This window comes from Indicator indicator, chromosome 2 (assembly GCF_027791375.1).
Source record: "Indicator indicator isolate 239-I01 chromosome 2, UM_Iind_1.1, whole genome shotgun sequence".
NCBI classification, from domain to species: domain Eukaryota; kingdom Metazoa; phylum Chordata; class Aves; order Piciformes; family Indicatoridae; genus Indicator; species Indicator indicator.
In genome coordinates, this window is record NC_072011.1 from 41,482,464 (window position 1) to 41,496,590 (window position 14,127).

Here is a 14,127-nt window from a genome sequence, read left to right on the forward strand (position 1 = left end):
TCTCCCAGTTTTCATTCCTCCTAAAGACTTCTCTTAGGCAAAGACACAGAAACTAATCCTTCTATTGAATGTAGCCAAGGCACTGATAGTTCATTATGCATCTCTCCTGCTCTATTCCATATGAATCCATTTTTTAGATCCCACTGTCATTAGGACAGGGACTGGTTTTTGTTTCTTGTTCATGTGGAACTGGGAAAAGGGGGAAACAAAAGCATAAGCTGTATCAAACAAGAAGAATTTTCATGTTTTCATTTTAATGATTAGAGACCTTATTGAGACCACTGGAGCAGTAAGGGTGAAGGACCATTGCCCAACCACACTGCAGATGTTCTGTGAAATGAATCAACATTCTTTTGGAGGAAAAAAAAAAAAAAAAGGTATTTCAACACTTAAAACTAATTGCTTTTAATTCTGAAATAGGAAAAGAGTTCTTATGAGCCTCAACTTTTACACCATCTTCTAGGACCAAGGAACAGCTACTGTATGAAAGGATATAAACAGGATTGTCAGAGACCTTGCTTAGCTTTCACACAAAGTTACGGGCAATGGCCAGTACTTTGGAGAACTTCCCTTCTCTCCGTCGCAAGATATAAGGTATTGGTGTTTTTATTCTAGTCCCTATTGGATTCCCGTTGTCTTCTATGAGTACCACGTTGTTGGAATCAAATCTAGGTGTCATGGCGGGGCCAGGCATCTTGTGCCCTACAATTAAAGCCTTCTTCTTTTCTCCTTTGATAGCCAAAAGGATCGTATCTCCTACTTTGCCAACTCCATTCTTGTTATACACATGGATACATTTTGGTGGGCGGTGGTACGGTGTGTTCCCCAAGGCGCTGTTGTCCACCACTCGCACGCGGGTGAGTTTCTGTATTGCTTGGCATGCTCCAGTGACACTAGCAAGACAGGAAAGAAAGAGAGACAGATCTCTTCATTAATCTTTGAGGAGCAAGGGCAAATCCAGCACAGGAACTTGTCACTACACAAACCACTCAGAAGGCACCAGCAACAAATATATACCATACGGGTGATAAGTTGACTGCATTCAATGTGCTCTTTGAAAGTCCAATGCTACTTTGGGCTTTGCACACTCTTCAGCAAACATCTACCATTAAATGACCAGTTATTCAGAAACATGACTAAAAGGTGGTGTGAAGAGTGGCTTACATTTACTGGGCTTTTTAGCAACTGCAGAGGATTCCATTTGACTTCAATTTACAAGAAAAGAAACGTGCTTGCTTCTGCTACAAACAGCCTACAGGAAGCTAAGACTCAAGTCAGGCTCTTTCAATCTTGTATACAGTCCCCAGCAGTAAGGACTTTTCTGACCAATCCCCTTTTCAGTGATCTCTCTGAGGGTCTCCCATCCTATTCGGCTCTCAGGAGCTCTGAAATCCTGCTCTGTGTGCGTCAATCTGCCACCAACTAGGACCTAACTGACCAAGGGATCTACTGCTTCTCTTCACAGGACACCACCAACAGACCATCAGAAAAGCAGGAAGATCCCTTCTGCCGCTAAACAACTGCTTTCCAGTAAGGTACCAGAAACATGCTGGCCAGACTGCTGCAGACATCAGCTGAACTACTCAAATAGACAGCATATGGAATCAACCTAACATTCACCTTGTTTTGCAGAGCAGAAACAAGCACAGTAAATAAAGACCAAGGGGGACCACAGGCCCTTTTGTGAAAACAAGGATCTGTGTTTGCAGTGCTGCCTGCAAGAAGAGCAAGTCATCCCCTATGTATCAGACATGGTGTGGATGGACATAGTTAGAGCAGGCATTTTTACATGCAGTAAGTGAAGACCAACCAGGTCAGTCTGCATTAGTGTAATTGCTGCCTTTCAAGATTTGTTTCCTGCAGCAGAGGCCTGCCCCAGCTTTTCACTGCAAGAGAACACCTCTTTTCTCTCTCACAAGTCACTCACCTCTGCAAGAAGCCACAATCTCCCATCCCATCCCCCAGCAGGGACTGTGGAATACCACATTCTCTGTCCTCTGCCTGCCAGCTGTGGATGCACAGCAGGGAAGGCAGAAGGCTGGACAGGGACAATAGTGCTGTCACAAGAAGGACAGGGGGAAATCTAGGCAGGACCAAGTCCACAAAGTCTAAGTGTGATTGCCCAAGTACCACTAGACAAGAGTAACTGCAGAAGAACTTTTTCTTTCCTCTCCTTTGTTCATTTCCGAAACAGACTTGGAGCAAAACTCTATCACATCCAAGGCAAACCCACCACACAAAGTAAAGGTTTCCCCATTAAGACTGCTGACATCCTGCAGTAGCACTGCTGACCTCTGTGGACATTGCCACCCTCTCCCAGTCTGTGTATATATATCCTTTAAATGTCTACTGGCCAATGCTCTCAGGCAGCCTATTATAAAGAAAGATAGCAAGACTTAGACACCTCCTCAAGATAGCTCCTGGAACTATCACACAATCTGGGCTTAAACAGTCTTAATCCCCTCTCCAGACATAGAGAATAAACTGAAGCCCTTATGCTTCAACGAGTTACACGCTAGAGATGCCCCAAACCTGCACAAAGTGTACTGTGAGACCAGGCTCTAAGTTTTGTGCAAGGCATTGTAAAATATGTGAGTCCATCAATTTAAGAAGCTATAAATGCCTTGAGCCTGGAATAGAGACCTAAAGAAAAGCAGTAGCATGGACACCTTTAACGTACAAGGAAATGATTTTCCAGGTTATTTTTGATCTAAATAACTGAAATTATAAACTCTGGAATAATTTTAAACATGTAGTTGGTTCTGCAACAGCAGGTGATGGATGTAGCTTTTTGTTCTGCACTTGGCTGAGAAACACAAGTACTCCCAACTTCTGCTTGCAGGCCCTTGCATTGCTTTCCGAGGCCTAGAGACCTCTTTATACACATGAAAATGCAGAGTTCAGATCACAGTCAGACTGGCTAAAACCTGCATACATTGTTGTGTTTGGGCTTACTTTACAATGTGCAAAAAGACAACTGAGAGATATTTTTCTATTATATTATCTCTTTTGAACTAGAAATAATGTACCTTATGCTAGACCCACTTAACAGCATCTTTTTCAATCAACTCTCTCTCCCAAGAAAAGCAAAAGCAAGATTCAAAAATTACCTGAAGTGTCGCTGGATCACTGTCCTGCTTACATTGGTTAAGGATAAACCAAACCGCCTATTCCAGAGAGCCATTCAGATTCTGGTAACCTGCCCTGTGTAAGAAACAAGACAATTACAAAAAGAATTTGTTTTGTATCCTTTCTCCTATGTGAATCACATACTAGAGTCTTAGCATCACTGCAAGCCACAGCACACAAAGTGGTACCAGCATCTGCAGCATGCTACAAAACAGATCAACAACCCCTGCCTGAATGCAGGGGACAACAGAATTGAGATGTTAAACTACAAAGCTGAATTCAGTATCACTGCATTTTAGTTTCCTGTACACAGAGGTAAGGGCGCAACTGCCTGCACTGTGAACCATGTAACAACAAGCAGGCTTGAGAATTTTGTATGTGAACTAGTTTGGAAGCTGCATTGACCAACAAAACTACCACAGTTACTTGTAAAAGCTACCAATGCTGCCTATAAAAACAAGCAAAGAGCCAGAGATACCCTGCAGACTGGTATCACAATCAATTTGCCAGATAAGAAAGAAGACAAAGCTCCACCAGTGACAGCATGCTCCTCCCTCTTAGCATAGACAAGGCGTTCAGAAGCCTGTGTTCAGAGACCAGAATCACACCTCTACCACTCTCACTCCCTCAAGGCTGCGCAGATGAAGGAGTGCCCGGTAACTTCACAGTGCTCACTCAACCCGAAACGAAATTCCACCCCGTCTGCAGCAGAGCTGGGTTACAAATGTAACCTCTGAGCTTACCACACTCTCTTCCCTGACTACATCTATTCTGTCAGACTGATGGGGACCAGTTTGTGCATGCAATCACAAAGGCTTATCGGAACCCAGGTCACATTGCTAGACATCAGTTAGGAAGCAATGACTTGGGTAGTTACTCAGCAGATTCAAAAGGAGAAAAACCAGACCTAAAGCCAGTTCTCTTTCAAGCCAGCTCAGGTAGAGCTTAGACTTCCCATCTGACTACAGCTACCACTGAGTGACACTGTTTGCTTAGCCCTCGGCTCTGTAACCAACACATGTCCCATTTTAAGCCTTTCTAAACTAAAGAAACACTGACCTCTTACCTCCTTTTGCCAGTTCTCATGAGCTTAGGGCCAAACTGCAGCAGTACATTGTAAAGCCATTTTATTAACTTGTATTTTAAAAACAAAGCTGACCTAACTTCTCTAGAAACAAAACAAGACCTCATAAAGCCTTTCCACAGATGATGCCACAGTTCTTACCACAACCATGTAAAGCCCAGGCTAAATTTTCACTGTCTATTATTCTTCCTTGGGGTGTTTGCCTACTTGGGGGTGTATGCAACTTTTAGGGTTTGTGGCTGTCCTACAGAGCAAGGGTTACCTGGCAGCAAAGGAAGATGCACTGGCAATATGCACCACAGCAATTTTGTAGCAGCACTCCCTGAGCAAAGCACAGGATGTGTGTGGCAAACCATCTCACCTGGCATACAGGTAGGTTTGGAAGAGAACATCCAACAGCCAAAGCTTACATTTCTTTGGTAAACAAAGCCACTTCTCAGTGGGGTAGATCATCTCCAAACGAGTTCAGTGTTTCCCTTCAGAACTTGCCTACGCTGTCCTCTCTCTGAAATGAGACTCCAAGGTTTTTACCTAGGTGTGTGACCCTAATGAAAACAAATCCCTGTATTTACAGGGCCACTGGCAATCAAGGTTCAATTACCCGGGCCTTGATGCTCCTAGGATTTCCAAGCGAATTCAGGTACACTGCCTTGCTGTAAGCCCACATCCTATGTTGGCAGGGAGGGCAGTATGTGTTCCATCCCGCACTTGGGTGTAGTTTTCCCACATGAAACTCTATCCCAGTGGTTAATACAGCTCCTGCTTTCTCCAGGATCATACCAAGGCTTTGCATCCCTCTAGAAAACCCAAATAAACAGCAGCAGTAGCAAGTTTGCCTCTCTGTTCTTTGATGGATGCTTCTTGGGGAGAACAGCTGCCACTGTCACCACTGTCTCTACTCCCCTGCAAGCATAAGGACCTCAGTGGCAGAACAAGATGGACCTGCTTATTCTCACCACTATGTAAGACCTATAGGAGAGGTCTGCTGGCTTGTGGCAAGGCAGGCACAGGTTCATCCTCCGCCTGCTGTCAGAGGGACAGCAATGTCAGGAAGAGCATTGCTAGATTTGCTCAAGGCTACATGTCAGAGTGCTGAGGCACTGTTTAAATCCTGAACTCACTCCGGGGAGGAGTCACTGTTTGTTTCTACCCTATGGCAGCAGCAAAGGTTTGAAGTTACAATACTGCCAGCAGAACCATCAACAGCCTTAAGTGCTGAAGGGCTGTTTACATTTCCAGATGACTCAGACCCCACTTCTTTACTAAGAATTATTCCTCAGTGCATTAAGATGTGTCACAAGCTAAGAAACTCGGTAGAATTGATTACTTGGTATGAAGTATCCTGTTAGGAACTGAGTAAACCAGGGGGATGCTTCCAATTAGCAGGAAGCTTCAGAGCAGAGGGAAGAGAAGAACGCATGTGGCATGCAGTACAGCAGTCAAGGGTGCGAGTGGATTCACAAAGAGGGAACCATATTTTCAGCTATGGTAACATGCCAGCTTCCCTCTAGAAACAAGTAGCCAACAGTTCAGGTGTGTCTCCATGTGCTCCTCAACCAGACCCCGTCCCAACTTGCTTCCTTTGTAGCTGTGAACTTCATCTCCTCTGCCCCGTTTTCCTCTCTGTGGCTAATTGCTAAACTAAACTGCAAAGGGGACAGAAGCTGCCCACTCTGCCACACTGAGAGCTGCCACACTGTATTGGGTTTGGCTGAGCTGGAGTTAATTCTCCTTAGAGTATCTTTCTAATGTTGTGTTTTGCAGTGCTGTACCTGGGCATTGATAACACACCAGTGTTTTGTCTACACCCAGGCTGTGCTTTTACATTTCCCTGCCCCAAGAGTATGCTCAGGGATGGGCAAGATCTTGGGAGGGGACACAGCCAGGCCAGCTGACCCACACTGACTGAAGGGGTATTCCATGCCTTATGACGTCAGCTCAGATATATATATTCTAAGTGAAAGAAGTGTGAGGTGTTCGTCTACAGCCCCTGTCCTCCAGAGCAACCACTACATGTAGAATCCTGCTTCCCGGGAGTGACCAATCACTGCCTGCTGATGGGCAGTAGAGAATAACATCTCTGTTTGCTTCTGCTTCCACATGTGGCCTTTGCTTGTGCTTCACATTATTAAAATAGTTTCTATCTCATTACAGGCCTTTTGTCATATTTTCCCCTGTCCATCTAAGAAGGGGAGTGATAGAGTGGCTTTGATAGGCAGTTGGCTCCCAGCCAGGGCCAAACCACCACATACACAAATGCTTCACATTGGTGTCAGAGTTGAAGAACCGCTCCAAAGTGATGACAGCCATTGGCCCCAGAGCACCCAGCACCTCTCTCCTCCCCAGCACCGATGTTGCCTCCCACCAGAAGGCCTTAAAAAGGCTCAGGAGAGGCTGCACTTAGCACAGGAATAGGGAAAGCATGTGAATGCCAATTTGCTTCTGAAGGCAACTTCCCCAAGGTCATCCGCTTGCAGTGCTCAGAGGTGTATGGTAAGAGTACCCCACAGCCCTCAAGCACAGGAAAATCTGCAGGAATTCCCAGAAGCTGGCTATCAGTATTGGTCAACTGATGCAGGAATGCACCCAACACCTCAGACAGGTGAGACACCACTGCTGCTTAGTACTTAGCCACTAGTACACTCCTGACCAAGGAATTATCTTGGAACAGACTTCTGGAGGTCACCTAGTCCAATCTCCTGCCCAAGCAAGATTAATTTCCAACCTGCTCATGCTAGGCAAAAGCATTATTTAAACAGAAGCTATCCTAAAATGAAAGGTCCAACACAAAGATAACTACTGACATATCAGCCACACATAGCTGCACCAAAGCAGCAATGAAGAATCATGCTTGAGAAACCTCTTTGCCAGTTCCTACCCTGCCACACCTAAATTCTAGTAGATTCTGTCTCACAGTTAGAGGAACTAATTTCTTAAAACCACATAAAGATGCTTTGCTTCTCTCTGCTCCACATACCTGTTAAACGTTAGCACAGACCACAGAGTTCAGAGTAAGATTCAGAATGGGAGAGGAGTTTGTTAATTAAATATTCACTAAAATGACCCAATTTCTACTTCACTGAGTAAGTCTGAGCATCAGTAACTTGCTGCTGCAAACACTCCCTTTTCAAGGGCCCTTCAATCTTTTCCTTTCAACGCAACAGACCTATGTCAAATTCCAACACGGCACAACAAAGAAACTCTTCAGTAGTTATAAATCTCTGGAAGTTCTTTACCCACTCCAGCATTTTCAAGTGCTATACTAAAGCTATCACCTTCACTGTTTTTCCTGGAGATTAAAAAACCAAGATATTTACTGAGCATTCAAGTGGTTTTTGAATGGAGTAATTCTGGAAAATTTCATTCCAGCTAATAGAAGCGGCCACATAAGATATTTTTTTCAAACGTGGGTAAACATGTGAGTAGATCACCTCAGGGAGCTGATACAAAGCAAGGACATCTTCCAGATGAGGAGGACATGATTACATACTTTACTTGAACCAACATCAGGGCATACAGCACCAAGAAAAGAAGCCCTGTGTCCCCCCAACACACATTTCCATTACCTCCCCTATGCTGGCTCTAACATTCATATAAATCAATCAGTTTTCAGCTAAACAAATTCCCTGATCCAACTCATCCCACTGTTACATGAAGGCTAGTGCAAGGTAATCTGCTGAGACACAGATTGGGACTTCTCCTTTCACTGCCAATCCAGATTTACATAGTGATAGTATCTCCTGAGAAACACCAGGAGATCTGGACAAGAAAAGGATCTCTTTAATTTCAGCTAAAATACCATTGTGCTTCACAAAAACGGTCTGTGTGAATGTGCATTATTAACACAACCATGGGGAGGACTAAAAGGCTCTGCATCCGAATATTCAAGAGGCCATTGCAACAGCTCTGATCACGTTTTTATCACTGTTGTATACTCTAAGAAACGGTTGAGACACCATTCTTACCTTGCCTACAACCTAGAGTACACATACTTTTAAACAGTGCTGTTACTTAGCAATTTGGTATTACTTCCCTTTTTAATCACAAAGTTTGGAAATGACACCTGCTCCCTATATGCCCAAAATCTGTGTGGTGGGTTCCACAACCATTTTTTTCTTTCTGCTAGCAACTCATCTGCACAAGCAGGCCCCAGGGAAACCTAATGGATGTTGCAAAGCAAATGCTGAGGCCTACTATCCAAAGTCTGCTGTCAAACATACAAAGTAAACCAGGGAAAACTATTCTTCACTTTAATAGTAGTAACCTGATCTGCACAGTCAAACAGTGGGGCCAACATCCCTTTTATTATTCTAAGGGACTAAAATAGACATGCTCAGGGCACCACAAAGACTTGAATTGCATCTGTCATCCATCATTAAAATGCAGGAAATAAATCCAAGACAATACGTGCAATGCAAATACCTAAAGCCCTACTCTGACACTGGTTTATTTATAGACCGTCTGCCAGGGTGATCTACAAAAGCCAACTGTGAACTATGGGCCTCAATCCATTCACAGGTCTCCTCATAAAGGAAACAGTGTGATTAAGGGCTCGTGTGTGTTAAAAATACACAAGATATTCATTACCAAGACATAATTGCTTTTACATTAATGACAGCCAGAAAGACCAGGATTCACAAAGAGGAATTAAGTCTTTTCTAATTCTGTTTATGAATAGGATTAGCTATTAAACAGGATACTTATTGATCCAAGTTACCAAGAGAAACTCATTACATCTGCTAACAATTTTGAAGCAAAACACACTAACCTCATTTTCCAGATCACAATCAGGAAAGGCAGATTAAAAATAGAGATTAATACCTTCAATGAAAAACTCTGGGCATTCTAAGAATCCAAAAGTCCCAACTCTAAGGTACTTATGTTTCTTATCACTTTAGTACCTATCCAAGCACCTTAAACCATTCTATATATTCATATTCAAAGCACTGTACTAAAAAAAGGACGGATTATTCCCACTGCAGCAGCAGAAAATTAAGCTAATAGCAAACAACTTCCTGTGTGAGGCCAAAGGAAAGGAGCCATAAAGCAGGCACCTAACCCCAGAAACTCTGCTCTGGAATGGTCTGTGGGGCTGAAGGTGAAACCCAGTAAGGCCTCTCCCTGTCTCTGCCTTCTGGAATTACACGTGAATTCAGAGAAGGTCCAGGCTCCCATAACTTATCACTGCTACCACCTCTCGAATGTATCTTTACTGCTTCTACCAGTAGTGAGGTCTCAGGAACAGGACAGTAAGTGACAAGCCACAAAACCAGTTTCAGTTCCCAGCCCTGACCTGGGTGACCAGGTCTCAGCCAACAAGGTGTGATCACAAACCAGATAGCAGGAACCACACTGGAGAAAGCTGTGGCAAGGAGGGCAGAAACAAGAAGGAAGAGAAGCTGGGGAGCTGTGGCTCAACCATTAAAAAACATGTCAAGAACCACTGACCTAGGCTAGTTGTTCACAGAACAAAGAACAGTAGAGGCTCTGAGCCTGCCTGATAAAGCTGCACCAGAAAAGGATGCCTAATAGACAGAATTCAGGCTTAAGAGAAACCTGACCGGGGGACAAAAAACACACTCATGCCACAAGCCAGCACAGAGTTCCCTGCAGCTTTGCTGGAATAAGCCTTGCTTCTCACTCAAAAACTTCCCTTCACTCAGTTTCTCTCCTTCCAAACAAGAACCACCTAGGTAAGCTTGGAGAACTCTCAAATGAGACAAGTGAACACAGCTCAGATGAATGCACACATATGTCCTGCTTCTGGAAAGACTATTTGTCTGCTCTTACTACAAGAAGTAAGTCTTTTGTGCTTCTATGAAACCTTTCATGCCGTCTTCTTCCCCAAATTGCCTCCCCTTACTCAGTAGCACTCCAAAGTAGTTTTTTGATGATAACAAACAAAGCACAGTCTAGCAGCCACACTTCCTGAGTCCCCATGACACACAAGAGTAACTGCCAGGCATGTCAGGACACAGGAATTTTGGTCCAACTGTGCTGCATGACTACTCATACCCACACAAGCTTATTCCCAGCAGCACAGCCCCACATGAAATCTGAAGAAAAAAACCAAACAAACAAAACAAAATATTCTGAAGGACAGACATGAAGAGTAGCAGAGTAGATTCTGTGATTTCCCTCCTTCCCCAGGCAGGACTGCTAGGGCATGGGCCCAGTGGAGCAGAGGGTGCTGCCTGTCACAGAGGCAAGATCCTGCCAGTCACACCATCTACAATGCCCTGTGTGCATGCAACACAAAGACTCCAGTATCTAGACAGTCCAGGCGATCTCCTAGCTGCTTTAACAATGCATCATAGCTATATGCTCTGCTGCACGCCACTCGTGCCGTCTTCGGGGCCACCGTTTCTCCGTCCTTTCATAGCACCAAACCGTGCTCAGGGTTTAGACGTTTCAGACCCTGTTCACAAAGCGTGGGCAGCGCCTGCAAACGGCTGAGGGGCCGGCAGCCGAAGCAGTACCTGGGAGAAGGGAGGCCCCGGGCAGCCCATGCGCCGCAAGGCCCACACGCGAGTACGGCAGCTGCACACAGCACCGAGGCCCAGCGCCCGGGAGCTGAAGCGGTCTGCCCGCACTCCGGGCGGGTCTGCCACGAGGCCCGTGAGAGACTGAAGCCCGTTCCCAGAAAAAGCCAGTAGGTCGGGAGTAACTCGACCCGGCCACAGGACAAGGCCGGCCACAGGCGGCCTAAGGCCCCGCGACTCAGGGTTGGGACACCAGCTGCCGTGCAGCTGCCCCCGCCCGATGCCCGCTCCCCACCGTCCCAGCTTGCCGCCACTCCTGAGGTCACCTCTGTGCCCCAGCCCCGCGCGGACCCCAGACCCGCCACGCACCGCCGCGCACCTTCACGGGGAACGCGCGCCGCCCGCTCGCGCGCACGCGCAGTACCGCCTCCCCAGGGCCCGCCCGCCGCGGTGCAGCGCCGGGCGCCTCCGCGGCCCGCCCACCCGAGGGCCCGCCCAGCGCCGAGCCCAGCCGAACCGAGCCAAGCCGGCCGGTGACTGCTCGGTGTTGTACACGGCGTAGTGCGGTACCGCAGCGCTCGCCCCGGCCTCGTCCGGCGGGGCGAAGCGGAGCGGCAGCCCAGGGGGAGCTAGTCCGCGCTGACACAGGGTAAGCAAGCCGGCAGTGCGGCGAGGTGGGGTGCGGTGCGGCGCGGCGCGGGGCGCGGCGGCTGTGGCTTCTCCGGCTCCTCCAGGCCAGGCAGGCCCGGGCGGGCAGCCCGCTGCCCCCGTGCTTACCGAGATGTGGAGGGGCGAGGGCCGCGCCTCAAGCGCTCATGAGGGCGGAGCAGGTGGCGCGGCCGTTGCGCGAAGAGCCGCAGCGGGGGGTGGCCTGGGGCGAGGGGCGCCGCCTGCCATCTTGGGGCGGTGCGGGGCGAGGGGCGCGCCCGGGTGCGGCGATGGCGAAGCAGCCTGTGCCTCCTGCCACAAGGGCCGCCGGGGCTGCCTGAATGCGGTCTGGTTCTGGTCCTGTCTCCCGAGGGCTTGTCCTTTGCCGTCCCTCGGCTCAACCGCTGCTGGCTAACGTGGTTTCTGCACCCCGGGGGGTCGCCGACCCCATTTTTCCGAGGTGGCACCGGCTCCCATCTCACCTGCGGGCGCCGTTGGAGGTGCTGAGGCTGCTTTGGTGCATGCTTGGCCTTGAAGAGCTGCCTGTCTTCCTCGCGTGCTCCTTCGGGCCCCACTGGGACGAAGAGCAGCAGAGAGACAGAAGGGATGTTCCAATGATGGGCACAACAGGCAAATCTGTGGTATCACCCTGGCTCTCATACCCACAGACCTTAGTAACAAGCTATCAGGTAGGGCTTGTGTCCACGGACATGTAGCCAAGCAGTCCCTTTCTGCTTTTGAGCATCAGCCCCTCCAAATCAGCAAGCTGTGTTTTTTCCTCCTGTACTAGAACTTGCCCTTATGTCTGTAGGTAGCTACCTGCTGGAGGCACTGTGCCAAAAATCTGTGACGTGGCTGCAGTCAGTCCGGTGCCCATAGCAGATCTGATAGCTCTCAGTTGGATGGAGACCAGGTGTTCTGGGAATTTGGGATTCTGGGCAGTTACCTCCCATATTCTTCCCTTGATAGTAGGAGTTGGAAGCAAAAGGCTGACCAGTGCATGCTCAGGATGGCTAATTTATTTTTACATAGCCCACGAGGAGCAGCCTCCATCCCATATTTGTCTGTTAATTTAGAAGTGACCTGCTCCATCCTGTCATCATCTGGAGTAAGCACATATGGAAAGCCACAGGCTGTGGAGCAGGAGCATCCCATTAGCAGTCATCACAAAGCCACTGTAGGGTTGCATCGCACAAATGCCTCCTGGATGGGCCTACAAGATGCCTTTACAAGTGCATTGCAAGGACTGATACCTTTCCTCTCTGAACACCCATGCTGTACACTCCCTTATAGCCTTTTATTCTCTTAATGCCTCTGAAAGAACAAAAACTGACCACTCAGCTCATAACTGACTCTAGAAGGACTCTGTTCAAACTAGAAATAGCAAAGCATTAAGGATGTTGCTTCTAATGACTATCTAATGATAGTTGGTATCTACCTAGGATACTTTTATCTCAAGCCTTTTAGTGGTGGGAATACACTGTCTTCTCAGAGAGAGATCTTTCTGCAGTCTTTACCTGGATATCATAGGAGCAAGATAACTACAAAAGAAGATGCCTTTGAGGGGTTTGGGAAGAGACTCGGGAGTTTGGCTCATGCGTATGTTTTGTTGCACTAAGTTTGCTCTATTTTTGTCTGTTCCTGTCTTCAGTAATCTTGGAAGAAACTGTGAAGCTACTGTGTTTTCTGAGTGTTGATTTTCTTGTGAAGAAGGCACTGCCATGGGGCTTTGCAATGCTCCATTTTCTTCCCCTTTGACCAGAGTGTGGTGTAACTATCCTGAAATGTCCTGAAGCTGTGAGTTGAGCCAAGAGAAGGAAAATACTGAGTGCTTTGCTTCTTGTTTGATTTTTTTTTTTTTTTCCCTTCTGGGCCTTTAAAAATGTCATTGGTCATATTTTTTAGCTTTCTTCAGCAATAACATTGGCTAGGAATTTGCCTGGTTATGGGGTTTTGTTTGTTTGTTTATAATGTTTATGTAAAAATACCCTAAATACCATCATGAAATTGCTTTGTTCTGGAAACTAGGACTTTAAGAAAACCCCAGGTGTATGATATTTGCAATCGAAGTGTGAGAGCTGGTAGTGCCAAGGGCCTGCTTTTTGTCCATTATGCTTTCCTGGACCCTAGGTAGCTGGAATGCCTTGAGCCCTGTCCTGCTAGTGGCTCTTATGCCTCCCTCTCCATCCATATTGAGATGCAACCCCAGCCTGTGTCCTTTCTGTAAGCACTCTGTCTCCTTCCTGGCTGCCAGGGTGAGACTGTGCTGAGAACATCCCACTCACAGGAAAGGCAACCAGGACCTGTACCATGTGGAGCCTGTGAAGCCGTGGGGTTGCCTGCTTTGTCCAGGAGGAGGCCATGGGTGTAGAATACTCTGCATGCTCTTAATTGCAGAGATGCTGGTTATGGATCCCGTGGCTGATTTGCATATCAAAGCATCTCCTAGCTTGGCTGTAGGAAGCAGCTGGCAAGGATGATAGAGCTAAAGCTAGATAGAGCTTGATCTTCCCTGGGGCTTTTTGTGGTTCATAGGTGAGGGAAGAAGATGGGGGTATTTGGAAAATGGAGATTGTCTCCATGTCCTTGAATGACAGTGCATAAAGTTTTTTTTTTTTTTAAATCTAGCAGCTGCTTTCCAGGGTGTGGGAACCAAGGGGTAAGGGGTGATCCTTAGTGGCAGACCCTGGGGCTGCTTCTGCTCTACATCTTTTCTTGCAGGAAGAGCTTGTCCTGCAGCCTGTTGTGTCAAACGTAGCAGCCATCCCTCCCAGCTGGCAGCTC

General features: G+C 47.2%; 1 protein-coding gene across 1 annotated transcript; it reads right to left on the reverse strand.

The window, feature by feature from the left end:
• Positions 1 to 273: 273 nt before the first annotated feature.
• MRPL14 (mitochondrial ribosomal protein L14) lies at positions 274 to 11,105 on the reverse strand. The gene is made up of 3 exons (XM_054398732.1): positions 11,075 to 11,105; positions 3,111 to 3,204; positions 274 to 893 (listed from the first exon to the last, which is right to left on the reverse strand). Exons 2-3 carry the CDS (start codon positions 3,182 to 3,184, stop codon positions 527 to 529), a joined length of 441 nt encoding a protein of 146 aa, XP_054254707.1. The 5' UTR covers positions 3,185 to 3,204; positions 11,075 to 11,105; the 3' UTR covers positions 274 to 526.
• Positions 11,106 to 14,127: the final 3,022 nt, after the last annotated feature.

Bases quoted from the DNA above. Each gene is read 5' to 3' on its own strand.
- MRPL14 (XM_054398732.1), bottom strand. From the start codon at position 3,184: ATGGCTCTCTGGAATAGGCGGTTTGGTTTATCCTTAACCAATGTAAGC. The intron at 894-3,110 runs GTAATTTTTGAA...CTGTCTTGCTAG, and splicing joins GTGATCCAGCGACACTTCAG to TGTCACTGGAGCATGCCAAG.